Source organism: Manis javanica, chromosome 16 (genome assembly GCF_040802235.1).
Source record: "Manis javanica isolate MJ-LG chromosome 16, MJ_LKY, whole genome shotgun sequence".
In the NCBI taxonomy this organism is placed as follows: Eukaryota; Metazoa; Chordata; class Mammalia; order Pholidota; family Manidae; genus Manis; species Manis javanica.
In genome coordinates, this window is record NC_133171.1 from 31,527,210 (window position 1) to 31,542,918 (window position 15,709).

Consider the following 15,709-nt stretch of genomic DNA (forward strand, 5'->3'; position numbering starts at 1 on the left):
ACTATGCTTTCTACCTTTATCTTGCATCTACCTACCACTTCAGCATTTTATTAAAAATAAAAATAATAATAATAAAGGGAGAAATGTGGGATCCACATATAAATCAAGTATAAAAATCAAACGAATATTCATATTTGACCTGATTGTTTATAGTTCATTATGCATGATCAAAACCGAAAGTTTCTGTGATGACTGCCCTTGTACTGTTCACCATGTAAGAACTTATTCACTATGTAAGAATTCGTTCACCATGTAAGAACTTGTTCATTATGCTTCAGAAGATTGGAGACTGACGAGAATTAGGCTTGAGATGGATTAATGATTGTGCATTGAGCATTGACCCCCCTATACAGAATTTTATTGTTGTTAACAACCATTTGATCAATAAATATGAGAGATGCCCTCTCAAAAAAAAAAAATGCTGCTGCTTCCACCTGTCATGCACCCAACAGCCCTGAAGCAGCTCAGGGTCTTATTTCCAGTTCATCCAGACTTCAATTATAGCTCAGAAATTTCTATTGAGGAGAGTTGCATTTGGTATACATCTAAATAATGAGAGTTCAATTTATGTATGTTGCTGAAGGTGGGAAAGGAGGGATCAAGGAACAGTTTACATCATATAAGTGACTGAACCATCATCCTGGGCAAAGAGTGTAAGCTCTATTTCCAAATGAGGCCACATTCTGAGATACTGGGTGTTAGGAGTCCAAAATCTGAATTTGGGTGGACACATTTCAATTCCTAACAGTAAATTCACAAGACTTCATTTTCTTTATCAGTTCTGATCTGGTACTGTTCACACTGAAATGCAAATACTTGAGCTCCAAAGTACATTTCAAAGTCACCCTCAGCAAGTATTGTTGAATGCCCACTTTTTTAACTAAATTTTATTAGGCATTGTGGGAGATGAGAAAGAAATGTGAACTAAGGGCCCTATTCAAAAGTAACTTATCTGACAACCTAGTAGAGGTGAGAAAACTAAGCAACAGTTGCAACCTGTTTTACACAGAAAACCACATTAAAGCATGCAATTACAGAGCAAACATCTTAGGTCTTTCCCATAGAATCTGACAGAACCTTATACAAAATTGTTGTTATTTTTCCCTTAGGTACATTTTGAGTCAATGTTCCTTGGCCATATTCCTTCAAATGTTAAGATCCATAAGAATGCAGGCCCCATTTACGGGTTCAAGGGCTGCATTAAAGAATTTCATATAAACAACAAAGAATTCCTCATCATTGGTGAAGCTCTGCATGGAAAGAACATTGAGAACTGCCATGTCCCTTGGTGTGTCCATCACCCATGCCACAACAATGGCACCTGTATCGGGTGAGTATTAGCCTCCTGATTTTCAACCTATATTGCATGAGTCCAAAGTCTTAAAACAACAAAAAGCAGCATCATTGTCATCTAGGCAATGGAAAAGAAAGCTCTGGAACTTTCAAATTTTTGTATACATCACTTAGGCGATGCACACATGTGGTAGGTACTTGTTTGCTCAGAGAAATTTATATATTGTGGCTCCAGTGTCAAGAAATTCCTGACCTCTGAAAATAACTAGGTAAGTGAGCCTGATTTTGTCAATTTCAAATGAATCCCAGTGTAATTTTACCAAGGTGTTCTGTCTTTTAAAAATATGAATGAGAGATTGTTATTCATTGATAATGGTTTTTGATGCTTTTTTTATTGTGTTCGTTTTTGCTTCATCTTCATTAAAAGATCTACTTAGATCTCTAAGAGTAAAGATTAAGAAAAAATCCCTATATCTATTTCTTCTTTTTTATTTGAATCTTTGCTTCAAGGAGAGAAAAAGTTATTTGCTTTCCCTCCTTGAAGCAAAGATTTGTCATGCTTACAAACTTAAGATCTTAATTAAAATTACTTTTTGCTCTCCTAAAATGTCATAAGTGAATTAACCCTGAGGGAGTCTCATCTGGACAGTAGAACATATTCCCAAATTTCTTCAGTCTTCTTGGAAATCTTTATTTCAGGGCTATAAATAATGACAGAGTAGAAGCTAAAAACGTACAGATTATAATAACTCAAGTTAAGGGAAAATTGACCAAAGCTCACAGGGAATATCTTAATTCACCTCAGTGTTTCTAAGGGACAAGCTATCAAGTAGTTAATAACTCCATGAAAGTAAACATCTGTATGCATAGTGTGGGAAAGAGAAAAATTCTATCAAAACAGTAGTATAGGCAGAGAAGGATTCTGACAGTAGTAATCACTGGAGTAGAAAATGGAAAGAGCGGGGAGGGGGACCAAATGGCAGATTCAAGGAACAGAGGAACGGACAGGTGTGATAAAGCCAAGGTGATATATTTACCAGACAATCACAGACTGACCGTAATAAATTTTAAGAGAAAAACATGGTTTAGTGGAAAACGAAGATACCAGCTCATAGGGTTTCTAAAACCCTTGCTACAACTGTGTCTAGGACTATGACTTGATTTACACATTTGTAAAATACCAGTAGTAATATAGACCTGTTTCATACAGGAGAAGTGTAACAAAATTTTAAAGTTTTAAATTTTGAGGCTAAGAGCAAAGATGACTTTCTTGGTTACAGTGTCTTTTCTGAAGGAAACAAAATCAAGGCTTTACTTAGTAAGTATTCAGTGTTATAATGAACCCATGAATAGCAATTATTTTTAAAATCATAATCACGTAAGAATTATCCAGCTAGGCAACCTTCAAAACCCTTCAAAAAATGCATTTTTGCCTAATTAAGTGAGATAGAAACAGGAAAAATGCTTCTCCTGACTTTCTAATGTCTGAAGTATTTGTGTCATTTCACCTAGGTAAGTATTGTCAGTGAAGCTTTACCATCGATAGAATTATAGGAGAAACAGGAACTGTGTTTACTCCCTTCCATGTGCAGAGAACAGACTCTGTCATAGCCACCATGATCCCTGTAAGTGTGGATAAGGCCCGAGACTGTCCTTTAACCAACAGAATAATAAATACACGAGGGTGAGGAGATGTTAGGTCATGATTACACTACATGGGATTGTGAGCTACGTCTGGCAAGGACACTCTCTCTTGCTGGCTTTGATAAAGCATGTAGCAGTTTGGGAAATGTTCATGTGAAAAGGCTCCAGCTGACAACCAGAGAGGACCTGAGGGTGGCCACTGGCCAACAGCCAGCAAATATTGAAACCCTCAGTTCTACTACTGAAAGAAACCAAATTTTACCAACTACAGGAACTTGGGATCAGGTCCTTCCCCAGGTAGGGGAAGATGAGACCCCAGCCTGGCTAACACCTTGACTTAAGCTTGTGAGCTCCTTATACAGAGGACCGAATGAAACCTTGCCCATACTCTAAACATACAGAAACAACGGGATAATAAATGTGTGTTGTTTGAAGCTGCTAATTTTGTCACAATTTTTTTATGCAGCAATAAAAAACAAATATGCTCTAATTTTCTGCTTAAGTACTTGACATCACCAACTAGGAGAAGTAGGTGAGAAAAAGTAGTTTTTCTTTAGAATATTAACTACCTGAGATATTGTAAGCCAAGTTTGTGTTAAATAAAATTAACCTCTTATTCTTCTAAATTAAAGAACCTCACATTACTTCCAATCTTAGCTATTTTCTACATATTTGAAAATAAAAGTAGACCATCATCCTAGTAAGATAGATAGAAGCAGTCCTAGTTTTATTTATACTTTGTATGTTCATTCTCTTAGATTTATTTCAGCAAACATTGCCTGAGGGCCAACTAAGAGCCAAGGAGTATTTGAAACAAAGATGAGTGTTCAAGACACCATCCTGTACACAAGGAGTTTTCACTCTTGTACAGAAACTTTATCAGCTCTTCAAGCTTTAGGGTGAATTTTATCACAAAAAAAAGTATCTGTCTTCTGTCACATACATTATTCTGGCCTTCCATATCCATTTCTCAATCTCTGAACCTGTCAACCTCTTCTCCAGAGAAATCCACTCAAAGGTCAACTGCTTTTGGCATGCATTATTTAATGTCTTCCAGACCTGTGTGTGCCTTTTTATTTCTAGCCAGATGGAGACTTGCCAGCTGGGTACCCAGCAAATAAAACATGTCTTCACATCCTATGAGCCACATGATTTCTATCTGATTGCCAATTCTGAACTCCTTCGTACAACCCTCGGCATTATTGCATCCAGGATATGCTGGCCCATGGCAGATACAGCTTCCTTTTTAGCATCTCCCTGTGTGGACCAACATTGTAACACACCAGAGGTGGCCAGTTCCAGCACAACAAGAAAAATAGACTTCTTAGAAGGAATGTAAGAACAGCCTCTAGGAAGTCAAAAGTTTAAACCAAGAAGAGTGCAGGTAGCTAGAAGACTGCAAAGAAAGTCATCAGAATAAGAATGTTTTTTTCACTCTCACCTGTTCTGTCTAAAACACCAATGCCTGACCATAAAGAGCATTCCAGCACTCTGTGCATTAACTCAAAAGAACCAGAATATGCACTGAAGGAAACTCCGAATGAGGCCATGGGATCAAAGCAGTAGAAAATAAAGAACCGCTGTGGCCAGCACCTTGCGCCCAGCAGACACACACTCACACTTAGAGTATACTGAGGTGGGTAAAGTTTTCCATCCAAGGAGCCTAGAGAAACCCGCTGCTACTGAGCCCCGTCCTGACTTGGCTTAATGATCTGAACTGGCTGAACACCTTTGGCAACTCATCTCCTGTCTGTGCTCATGGCCAAAGTCAAAGGTTCCTTTCTTCATAAAATGGATCTTTCCAAATTCTCTTCCAACCATTCTCACCGTCTGTGTTGTCTGACTTGACCCCCTGAGCATATCCAGGCCAACTTTACACTCCCCTCCTCTTTTCTCTTATTTTCCCAGAAGGGAAGATTAGAATTAAGACAGAAATAGCAGAGTAATTTAAATAAGATATACAAATATTTAGCATTTCTGGATCCAAAGGGAATAGACAAAGTGACCTGATGGAAATCTTTTTAGATCTGCAAATTTTATTATTTTATTGTCAAAGCAGTAGACCATCTGTGTTCAGAATTAAATATGTTCTCATTACAAAGACAATAAGAAAGCTCTTTTACCTCTCTGCTTTCCTGTCTCAAGACGGACACTAATATTTTACTATGATAGCATGCTTTCATGATGTTTCTACTTGAAAAAGCAAATGATTTCTCACCACAGTGTAACTGCTCTAGTCCAGGGACCCTCATCTGAAGGTTGGGGAAGGCCTGCTAATGAGGCACATAGAACCCAGGGCAGGGAGAAATTGTTCAGTCTACAAACATACATGCACACATTTGAGCATTCTAATCCCCATCGCCTGGGAATGCATGCCCACTTTTCCCAACCTGTAAAGAATAATAGTGGTTTAACAAGAGATGCCTTTACAGAAGTGTGCTCGAAACAAGAGTAAGTAGACACAGGTGCGGCACCAGAAGCTACATGCTGGGTTCACAAAATAAAAAAGAGTTACATAGCTATTTATAAACAAAAGCATCACTAAATTGAATATCAGGGTTGATAGGATTCACTTTTATTAAGGGCTGTTCCTACCTTGTCTATGAAGGTAATCTGCTTATGAAAAAGACAAATTTCATGTTGGACAGTATTAAGGGAGCTTTACTTCAGCAGCTTTACGCAAATGTCATTCTGCTTTGAGTACCCTCACGTTTCTGGACAGTATCCAACCTTTTTTCATTTTGTTATAAATCTGTACTAGAATGTTCAAACCCCTGTGGTTGTTCATTTCAGAGAAATCCAAACTGCAAGTAGTGAAATTCAGTTTAGAAAAGTGATACAGAAGGGTTATTCTAAGTATCTAAATCTCAATGGACTTTGAACAAGCTGTTTCTAAAAGGGCATAGGAAGGTTAGCAAATTAAACAGATAATATTTAAATTACTTTCTCCTTTCCATGCCAGATGTTTTAAAATAGGTTAAACAATAATTAACAAGGAGCACCAGGTTTGGGAATATATGCTATACAACCACTGCCCTAAGAACTTAACTTACGTCATTGACGTTATAATAATTACTGAGACACGAATTTTAGACTTGGTCTTAAGTTTCCCAGGAGCTAATGTATTTTATCATGCAATGCAAGTCAATAATTCCCATGTATGAATGAATGTGTTGTCTGTGCCTCTAATTGTTCTCATAGCTTGTATTCCACTAACCAGTGCCATCCACCATGTGTTAGGGCAGAGGTCAGCAAACTTTTTATGAAAAAGGCCAGATAGCAAATATTTTAGACTTTGCATGGCAACTATTCAACTCTGCTGTTGTAACACCAAAGCAGCCATCGACAATACGAAAAATAAATGGAAATGATTGTGTTCAGGGAAAACTTTACTTAAGAAATAGGTGACTGACAGGATCTGGCACAAGGGCCATAGTTTGCAGACCACTAGAGCAACACATAGAATAGTTCTGTTCAGTTCATTGACCAGGAAAAATCCAACTCAATTTAATTTTTCCATATTAAACAACATTATATATAGATAGGTAGAGACACTATAAACTATTGGCTCATGTCATTGCGGAGGCTGAGACATGCCCTGACCTGCCACCTGCAAGCTGGAGAGCCAGCAAAGCCAGTGGTGTAGATTCCAGTGTAAGTCTGCAGGCCTGAGAATGAGGGTCTCGGATGACCAAAGACTGACATCACAGCTCAGTGGTCGGGCAGAAGGGGATTCAGTCTTTCTCTACTTTCTGTTCCATCCAGACCCTCAAAGGATTGAAAGATGCTCATTCACACTGAGAAGGGTCACCTGCTCTACTCAATTCTACCAATTCAAATACTCCTTTTTTCTAGAAACACCTTTGCAGATTCACACAGAATTAATTTTCAACCATCTATCTGGGCATCCTGGGGCCCAGGAAAGTTGACACATAAAATTAACTGTAACAAGCAACCTCAAAAAAAAAAAAAAGTATGTAGTTCTTAATGTTAGGGAACTTGCACCATTCACAGAGTCCCAGGTGAATAGAAGTGAAGGTTGGTTTCTTTCCTCCTTTGTTTTCAATCCATTTCTCACTATTATTTCATTTCATAGACATCTTTTTGACATTGATAAAAAGAGGTCAGTTTATATCATTTCTGAAGTATTTAGTTTTCAAATCATTTAGCACTTCAAAATGAGATAGGAGCCATAAATTGAATTTGAAATTGCCAAAGTAACAACCATGACAGAGTACAAAGAACCAGGATATCGTGTCTTAGCTTTGCCATCAGTTCTGTAATGAGTGACAACCCCCACAAAATGTCCATTTGTCTTGCCATTTCCCGGCGGAATGTGGCTAGGCACCACCTGCTGAGATCATTTGGTTGTTACTCCGTATCCAGGCCAGATTACCCCTCCTCTGGCTCAGAAGTCTACCCTAGTCTTCTGAATACAAGACAAAGAGATCCTATTTCAGATCAGTTAGTCCTCACCACACATTTAGACTAACATCTCAAATATTTCACCTTTCTTCTCAGGTGCTCTACTTTCTGTCTGCCGTCAACATCCTTGAAATCATACTAAGTCCTTAAGTGTCTCTTGTACTAAAGGACTAATTCGTATTTGGTTAAATTAGACACAGCTAAATAAGTTTGTAACTGAGCACCCAAACATCTCAGCTGCAGGCAGCCCCTGTTGCTAGAAACAAAGGGAAGAGGGGAAAATATCCAACAGGTTTCAGGTAAAAATCTAGAAGTATATATGCTTTTCTCCATTTTTCTCATGATGTTAATTAATTGAGCAATTAAGGCTATTATCTATATGTATTCCATTCATTAAAAGTGGCTTAAACTTTACGGGGTACAACTATAAAAAGTTGTATTTTTCTTCTGAGGTCAAACATGCTCTGTAGGGTCTCTCTCTACTTTCCCTTGGTGGAATATCATGCAGGTGCCAGAGCCTTGTATTCATGTTCACTTATTAAGAGCATCTGGCTCAGCTGACTCCTGTTTGAAAGTTCTATCTCATGTCCAGTTCAGTGGCCACCAGTCCTTCACCCAGTCGGAACCTGAATGGAGAAGGAACACACTGTATTCTTCCTGAAGCCTCTCTCTCCTCTGCTTCTAGTTTCTCCAGATTTGAGGCTATCTTGGAGCAGGAGGGATTTGACTGAAAAAGATTCAAAAATTTTCTTAAAAAAAAAAAACTTAAAAGCTGGTGCCGTTACAGCTCTGTATGTCCTCCGTGCAACAGGAGCTCAGTGCTGGAGCTTTTTGACACACGCATGAGTCTTCACCAAGCCCTGCGCAAGGGGCCACTCCAAGTCCCAGCTGCCTGAGGCAGAGAAAGTTCTCTGGCTGGCTTCTCTCAGCCTTCTCCTCAACGAATCCCTACCTGCTGGTGTCGCCTCTCCTAGTGAGAGAGCTGGTTTACTCGGAACTAATGAGGCTTAAGAGGTCTCCACCCTCCCACATGTCCTTCTGAGACCCGGGAATTGCTAGGAATCACAGTGAATTATTCAGGTTCTCCTTCAGAGGGGAAACCAGGTTGCAATTAGGAAGAATTTCTGTGTTCACATTTCCTGTGGAGAACCTCAAGAGGTTTCCAAGAAAGAGGCCTGAATCTCCAAGTTTCCTTGTAATTTGCTGTGATGTCTTTTCTCATTGAAAATAAATATTCACTTATACACACCGCTTGTACATGTACCTTCAAATCCTTCTTGTTATAAAGGATCAAATATTACATAAGCTGTGGGCCCCACAAAAAATCTAGACTCGCCTCTGCCCGTTTGGCTGTCCTCTTAAGCAGGATCCTGGCTACGTATCGCAAGCCCAGTGTCAAAGGTCAATTTTCAAAAAGTTATAGACCTGACTTTCATACAAGGATATAATAAACACATGCCAGAGATTTATTTCTCTCATTAATGAAGGCACCAGCATGATGGTAAGGCCGCCTCAAAGCGAATTCGAGAGACTGAGCACGTACAGGCACTGAATGAATGCTGAAATAAGATTGCTGGGTTACAGGCAAAACTGGTTAGTATCCTACAGGGGAACGAAAATGTAATTTTTGTGGTTTTCTTTTCAACCAATTTCTATCAATCAGATATCTTATATCTCCATCAGACAAAAATCTACATGCTAGCATGGAAGTTCACAGAGACTGGGCCTCATCAATCACAAACAGCGAGCCGAATGAAAGTGCATTCCAGCAGAGGGTCACATGACCTTTGAGCAGGCCTGTTTCACGGTGCTCTCGTACGACACTGAAAGAGCATATGACCATCCTGCATCTTTAAGTCCATCCATCTGCTTCTTCTTTCATGCCACCAGCATTTGCAGACCACCTCTTTGGTGTTAAGTAGTGTGTTGAGTGCAGGATTTACAAGAATAAGACATGGTATCTTTCTCTACCTACCTTTTGCTTATGATAACTTCATGTTCATAAAATATTGAGACTCGTGGAATAAAATGTGTTTTTTCATGTATACACATGAAGTACGATCTTAGGTTAAAACACCCTAGATTTTGCAGCCTGGTCGCTTATCTACTTTATCTCCTTTCTTCCTCCCCTCCCCCCCTGCCCATTCTACAAGTGGCAGGTGTCATGAAAATGGATTGATGTGTGGGGTCATTTATTCTTGCCTGGAAACATGACTGAAGCTGCAGGGTTTTTAGTTGCTTATAAAAGGGGATCACATATTTGGAAAACATAACTCTTACCAATGTCAGTGTCACAGGGCCCTTGGTAAGTACAAATGCAGTTGAAATTGATTTTCTAACCACTTTTATTACTGCCATCCTTGAGTGCAGCAACAAGGGTTGGGCATTTGTTTTTCCGGAGCAGAAAGCATTTAGGTCCTCTGCAAATCAGAGGTTCATTGAAGTCATGATTGCAAATACAATTATATTTAAATGAGAACAAATATGATTAAACATGGAAGAAATTGCAGCATTACACAAAATTTGAAAAGTCGCAGAGTTCAGTGTTTCAGGGTTTGACTAATGGGAAAGACCACTGTCAAATTCCACACATTTTTTACATCATATTTATGCAGCAAGGTCAAACAAGTAAGGGGGAAAAATCTCATCTTCAATTTTCTTTACCCTCAGGTAATAATACATGGAGAACTCATTTACCCTGATTGATCTTCCTGGGCATAAGAGACCTCTCTGGCTTAAATCCCATCTGAAAACTATCTTTCCCCTTTTCTTATAGAATACTAACATTTTTTTTCTCTCTCTCCTTCAAAGAACAAGCAAGCAAAATATAAGCTGCTAATATGTTTTCTTTTCCTTGCTTCCCTTTAAAAACGATTGATTCATGGGTTTTTTTAGTAGGACATTATGTGTTAAAACCTGTTTTGTAACCACAAGTATTTATTCTTGTTCTAAATCTACATGGCCTACCACTTACAGATTGCATTCATACACACACACACACACACACACACAGAACTGGTAAATTGCGTTCATCATTAGGATTTTTAAATGCAATTAAACATGCCACTCTTAAAGTTTTTCAGAAACTTTGACAAACACAGTGAAAACAGAGCAAAGCTAAAACTGGAATATAATGCAAGATATCCAGAATCCCCTGACTTAGTTTGAATCATTAACTCAAGAAGGATACAAACCAGCCCTTTTAGTTCAGCCACAAACTAAAAGTTTTCAAGTCTTACAATTTGTTCCTGTCCCATTTGCTGGCATATTATGGACCTTAGGAAAATTGCTTACCCGTTCATTCTAGGAAAATGAAGTAAAAATTGTTACCACCTGCTTACCTAAACTTCAAGTGTTTTGGAGCCAAAAGTAAAGCTTGCTAAAGACTTGCGAGTATAAAACCTAGATGGAAAAACACTAGAAAATATATTTGATTACTGTTTATTGACACTAAAACGCAAAAGTGGCTTCAAGTAAGTACAAGATACACTGCAGATTGCCACTGACCTAACAATTACCAAGGGCTCCCTTTATTTTGGAAAGTGACATAGTGGCCTTGTTCTGGAGTGATTTTATCTTCAAATAACATTAATACTTAAAATATCTTTGAAACATAGGTCTAGATTTCTACCTCACAAGTGGGAAAATGGGGTGTAAATGAGTTAAGAGATTTGTTCACATCAACACTGATAATACAGGCAGGATAAATCACAGTCTCTACACTTTAAGTTAATACTTCCTCTCCTAAGCTTTGCAATATAAATCAACTATTTGCTCCATCACACGAAAGAAGTGAGTTGTCCAAACTAAGTGATTTGGTAACTACTTTCAGCAGTTCTCTGATTTGGGCACTATATGGAAGGACTAGACAATACATAAAGATTATATATCGATTATATATAAAGATTCATTGTTGGGGGCCAGTCTAACAAACAGGAGGTCTGTTCTTACTCTTAATATGCCACTAATCATTTCTGAACTTCACTTTCATCACTTTGTGTAAAGAGGGAGTTAAACTAGACTGGAATTTCTGAAATTATTTTTCAAGGTATACTAATAAGCATTCCTCAGACAGAAAGATAGGAGGGGGCAAATTGTTCTAAGACAAATTCATAAAAATCACATGCCCTCTTCCCCTCTTGGAGTTTTACAATGTATTCCAATATGTTAAAGAATTCCTATGAAAAATAACCCACTTAACTCTGCTTAATAGAAGATTCTAGACTTATTCCACCCAAAAGAATATTTTTCCAAGACTACCTAGGAACATCCCCCAGAGCTCTCTCTTTCTCAGCAACAGTGTTAGGAAATTCTGCACCAGACTACACAGACAAGGTCCAATGAGTGGAATTTTTTGTACTTTAAAAGACTTCCAAAGTAGAAGACCGTACAACAATTGGGGATATATGTTGAATTTTATTTGCTTCAATACCAAGAATTTTTTCTTCAACCTGATTTAACTTGCCATGGGCTCCAACGTAGGCAGTTTTCTTTCTTCCATCCTAGATTAATAGGATTTAAAGCAAATATGGTTTAAGTTCAGTAGAACTGACAGAAAATCATGCCTAACTCTTAGAGTTTAGTGTTGAGGTAGGAAATTATCTGGGCATTAGACCTATATAGTAAGGCTATATGTAAATATCTAATTTCCTCCCCTTTGCTCTCTCACTAATGCTCTAGGTTTTTTTCTTGCCTTCTGCAATCTACCCATTCACACAGAAACAGAAATTAAAGCCTTGAAATTGTTTTAGTCCTAAATGTGAGCCACCAATATTTATATCCGTGATTGCAGAGTGACATGTTCTGCCCCCAAGGAGAGGACTGGGCTGGGGAAGGGATGGTGGAGAGGAAAAGGGTCAAAAGAACAGAGATTCATTCTGCAAATTCATGTGCTCCTAAAAAGAAGGACCTTTGTCTCAGGACCAGGACAGTGAAGGGACTCAGTGCCTAGATGGTCTTGAATGTGGACTACCCACTATCTTATTCAGGAGTCCTAGATGCTTGAAATTTCCCTTGAACAGACAGTAAAACACTGTGGACCTTGTACAGGGGCTTAGGCATGAATGGAACTTGCTCTCCAAATGTGGTGGGACTCAGAACCCCTGGGGACCTCCCCCTTGGGCCAGAGCAATGTTAGACTCTGAGGTTCAAGTCTCACATCTGCTCTTCCATGTGATGTGGGCACATATCCTTCCTAAGCTTCTTTTTTCCTTAGACTGACGATCACCCAGACCTTCCTAATTCTAAATACCTAAGCATCTAAATAAAGGTCCTTCCAGTCCTATTGTTTGTAGTCTAGAAGTGTATCATCTAGTTTAAATGCTAAGGAAAATCTAAATGCATGCTGACTTAAATATATCAAGAAATATTTTCTTATACACTACATTGCATGTATATTAAACATCTATTTCTGTACATATGGAAGGCAACTGAGAAAATCTTTTAATATCATGATTAGATGGAGTAAAAATCCTGAGAATGCTACGGTGAGGCAAATCACATTGACAGATAAATCATCTGTCAAAAGAGATTGACTGGCTGCTCTCTGAGTGTAGTTCTCCAATGTTGGGCTTGACTTTCTATTGTCTGGCCTCTTTTACAATGTAGGGGCAGAGATTAACGTGTAGATTTTGGTCAGAAAGAGATAAGAATGTTATCTTTTTAGTAAAAATTACCCTAAATGTTAGTTGATTGCCCTGTTGGACATTACCCAGTTTTACATCTAATCAAGCGATCTGATCTTAATATTCTCAAATATTCTCCAAATGAGTTGGACATCGTACTGATTCCCTCCTTAATTACTGAGTTAAATAAAACCTTGACAGGCATTCATATTATATTTGCAGGAGAGTCACAGTTTAACTGGGATAAATTATACTTGATCCAAACTGCTTGCTCACTTTCCTTTCCCTCATCTTTATAAAAAGAAAGTAGATTAAAATGAAGCCCAAGGGAGGAAACAGTCACAGCGGAGGAGAAAGGCAATGCCTCTGGATTGAGGAGAGAGGGAAAACCTCCCTCCCACAGCAAGACGTGCTCCACCGCCCCACCGATCATCTGCGCCGAGGACCAGAGCCGCGTGGGTGTGAAGCGGCGCGGTGGCCAGCGGATCGTGCTCGATAGGGCCTGAAATAGAGGCTTAATGCTCCAGTGCTGCTGTCTGGAGATTCTTAATATATCATCTTTGATTTTGACTTTTGTAAGTAAAGAAAGAAGAGACGATGAAGCATGTGCCCAGGCCTTGGAGGCCTGCAGCCCCACCATCTCCCCATCTCTCCAGGGAAAGTTCTCAATCACCTGCTTCCCAGCCCCCACCCAGGGACCGCTGGCACGTCCCCCCCACTCCACTCCATGCCCAGCAGGGGCCCGGGCATGGGCACAGGGACAGTCAGAGGCACGTACACAGTGCGCCCCATGAGCCGGACCCGGGGCAAGGCCCAGGTGCCCGGGCAGGCCTTGCCTCTCTGTGTGAGTGTCCTCGTGGCCCAGCTGGCACAGCATCATATAGGAAGAACAGGATGACAGCTGGAAAGAGGGAGGCGCCTGAAGACAGTAAAAGCTCTGCTCCTGCTGTTTGACCTCGGGACTCTGCATGTTCATTGTGAACCCAGCCCTACAAATTCTGTAGGACTGAGGGACAGGGGTTCCCAAAGACACTGTTGATGTCCAAGCCCCGCACGCTCGGAGTGACGGCTGCAGATATACTGAGCCAATAATGGTGTGACACACGTGGTTTTCCACTTATTGTTGATCCTCGGATCTTTGTTTAGCTTCAGTCTTTGTTTTCTATCATAATGATGTACGCTTAGAGAACAAAACAGATCTTCATAGTATTGTATGAGATTATTTAAGGATAGAAGTGAAATACACAAAATTTTCTCATGCTCTCTCCTTTAATATGCAAACTTGTCAAAGCCAGGTTAGAACTCCCTGGAAGGTGCGTTTCTCTGATTTTCATGGATGTGTATTCTGAAATTCTTCCTTGACAAGGAGACATTCATCTTCAGGTCAGTTCAGCAAGCAAATAGGGAGAGAGCGCCTTCCATAAACTAGTCATTTTCCAAGGCATAAAAACAGCACAATAAATAAGTCATAAACTCTATACTCAAGAAGTTTAAGGAGATTGAGGACACAACAACAAGGTGTATAAGTGCTGGAATCCAGAACTATATATATTGGTGTACTATTGAAAAACATATCACTATGAAACCAGAAGCATAAGTGTGACATAAACCCAAGTAGCAGGGAGCCTATAAGCGTCATGCTGTGCACCTTCTTGGCAAGCTCAATTTTGATATATTACACCATTAGGTGAATATTACATCTTGCCTATATACAACCAGAAGCACATTTAATGTAATACAGCCTTAACTTTCACATACTCCTACCAAGTTCTTCTCCTGTTCAATTTGCATTACTGACTAAAACATCTAAAACAGCCAAGGAAGGAAAAACTCCAGTGAAATTTCTCATCTGCCTAACATGGCTGACTGGAGACGTAATAAACAGCGGTGAACAGCAGCCTGTCTGAGCCCGTCTTGAGGAGCTTTTTACTGAAAGGGAGACTGAAGTTTATCAGGGGTCATCTGGCAGGAGAGATTTTTATTAGAGCTCTGAGAAACCCCTGAAATATTCTGCCTTCACCTTGCCAGCCACGTAGAACAGGGGACTGCAGATCTCATAGCTAATATTCAAACTGAAATTGGACCACAAAAGTATGAGAAATCAACTTGACATCAAAGGTTGTACTTCTTCCCACACTTGCTTTTCCGGCTCCAATCTCAATTCTGTAGAGGCTTTTATTTTTTTAGTTCACTTTTTAGGATAAGGAAAAAAAAATGCTTCCATACACAACCCTGCCTTTTCCCCCATCAGACGCCCCTGCAAATCCAGCTGTGCTTCTTCTGTTGTTTTGCAGACAAGAAGCCATAAGTGAGACAACAAAAACAAAGAATTTCATTTGTCCTTGGGACTATGACGGTGTGAGCTACTCATCTGCATTTTAAACTAACGCTCTCTTCTCATCTTTGCATCCCTAATATTTTTTCTGGTATCTCTGTGACTCTTTCCCAGAGAATATTCTGAGATAAAGCAAAGAAATGTCAAATTGAAATAGCCCACAGAGCAGACAGACACACAGAGGGTGGGTACAGAAGACACACGCGTCTCCGTGTTAGAATGGTCCCCTTTGATAATAATCAGTGAAAGCAGAATAAAAAAACAGTCATGACATGAGAGTAACTGCAATGACACCATGACAGTCGTCTTGTACAACCTGAAACTAAGCAGCAGTCAACCTTATGAAAAAAATGCCATGTAGCTTCTTTAACTTACTCTGCTGCTTAAA

At 39.4% G+C, this 15,709-nt stretch overlaps 1 protein-coding gene across 1 annotated transcript in view; it reads left to right on the top strand.

Moving 5' to 3' along the window:
• The window catches only part of EYS (eyes shut homolog), a 1,533,253-nt gene that overhangs the window by 1,341,744 nt on the left and 175,800 nt on the right, over positions 1 to 15,709 (top strand). Inside the window, 1 exon segment of the mRNA XM_073224289.1 lies at positions 1,110 to 1,330. Within this exon segment, the coding sequence (XP_073080390.1) occupies positions 1,110 to 1,330 (221 nt within the window).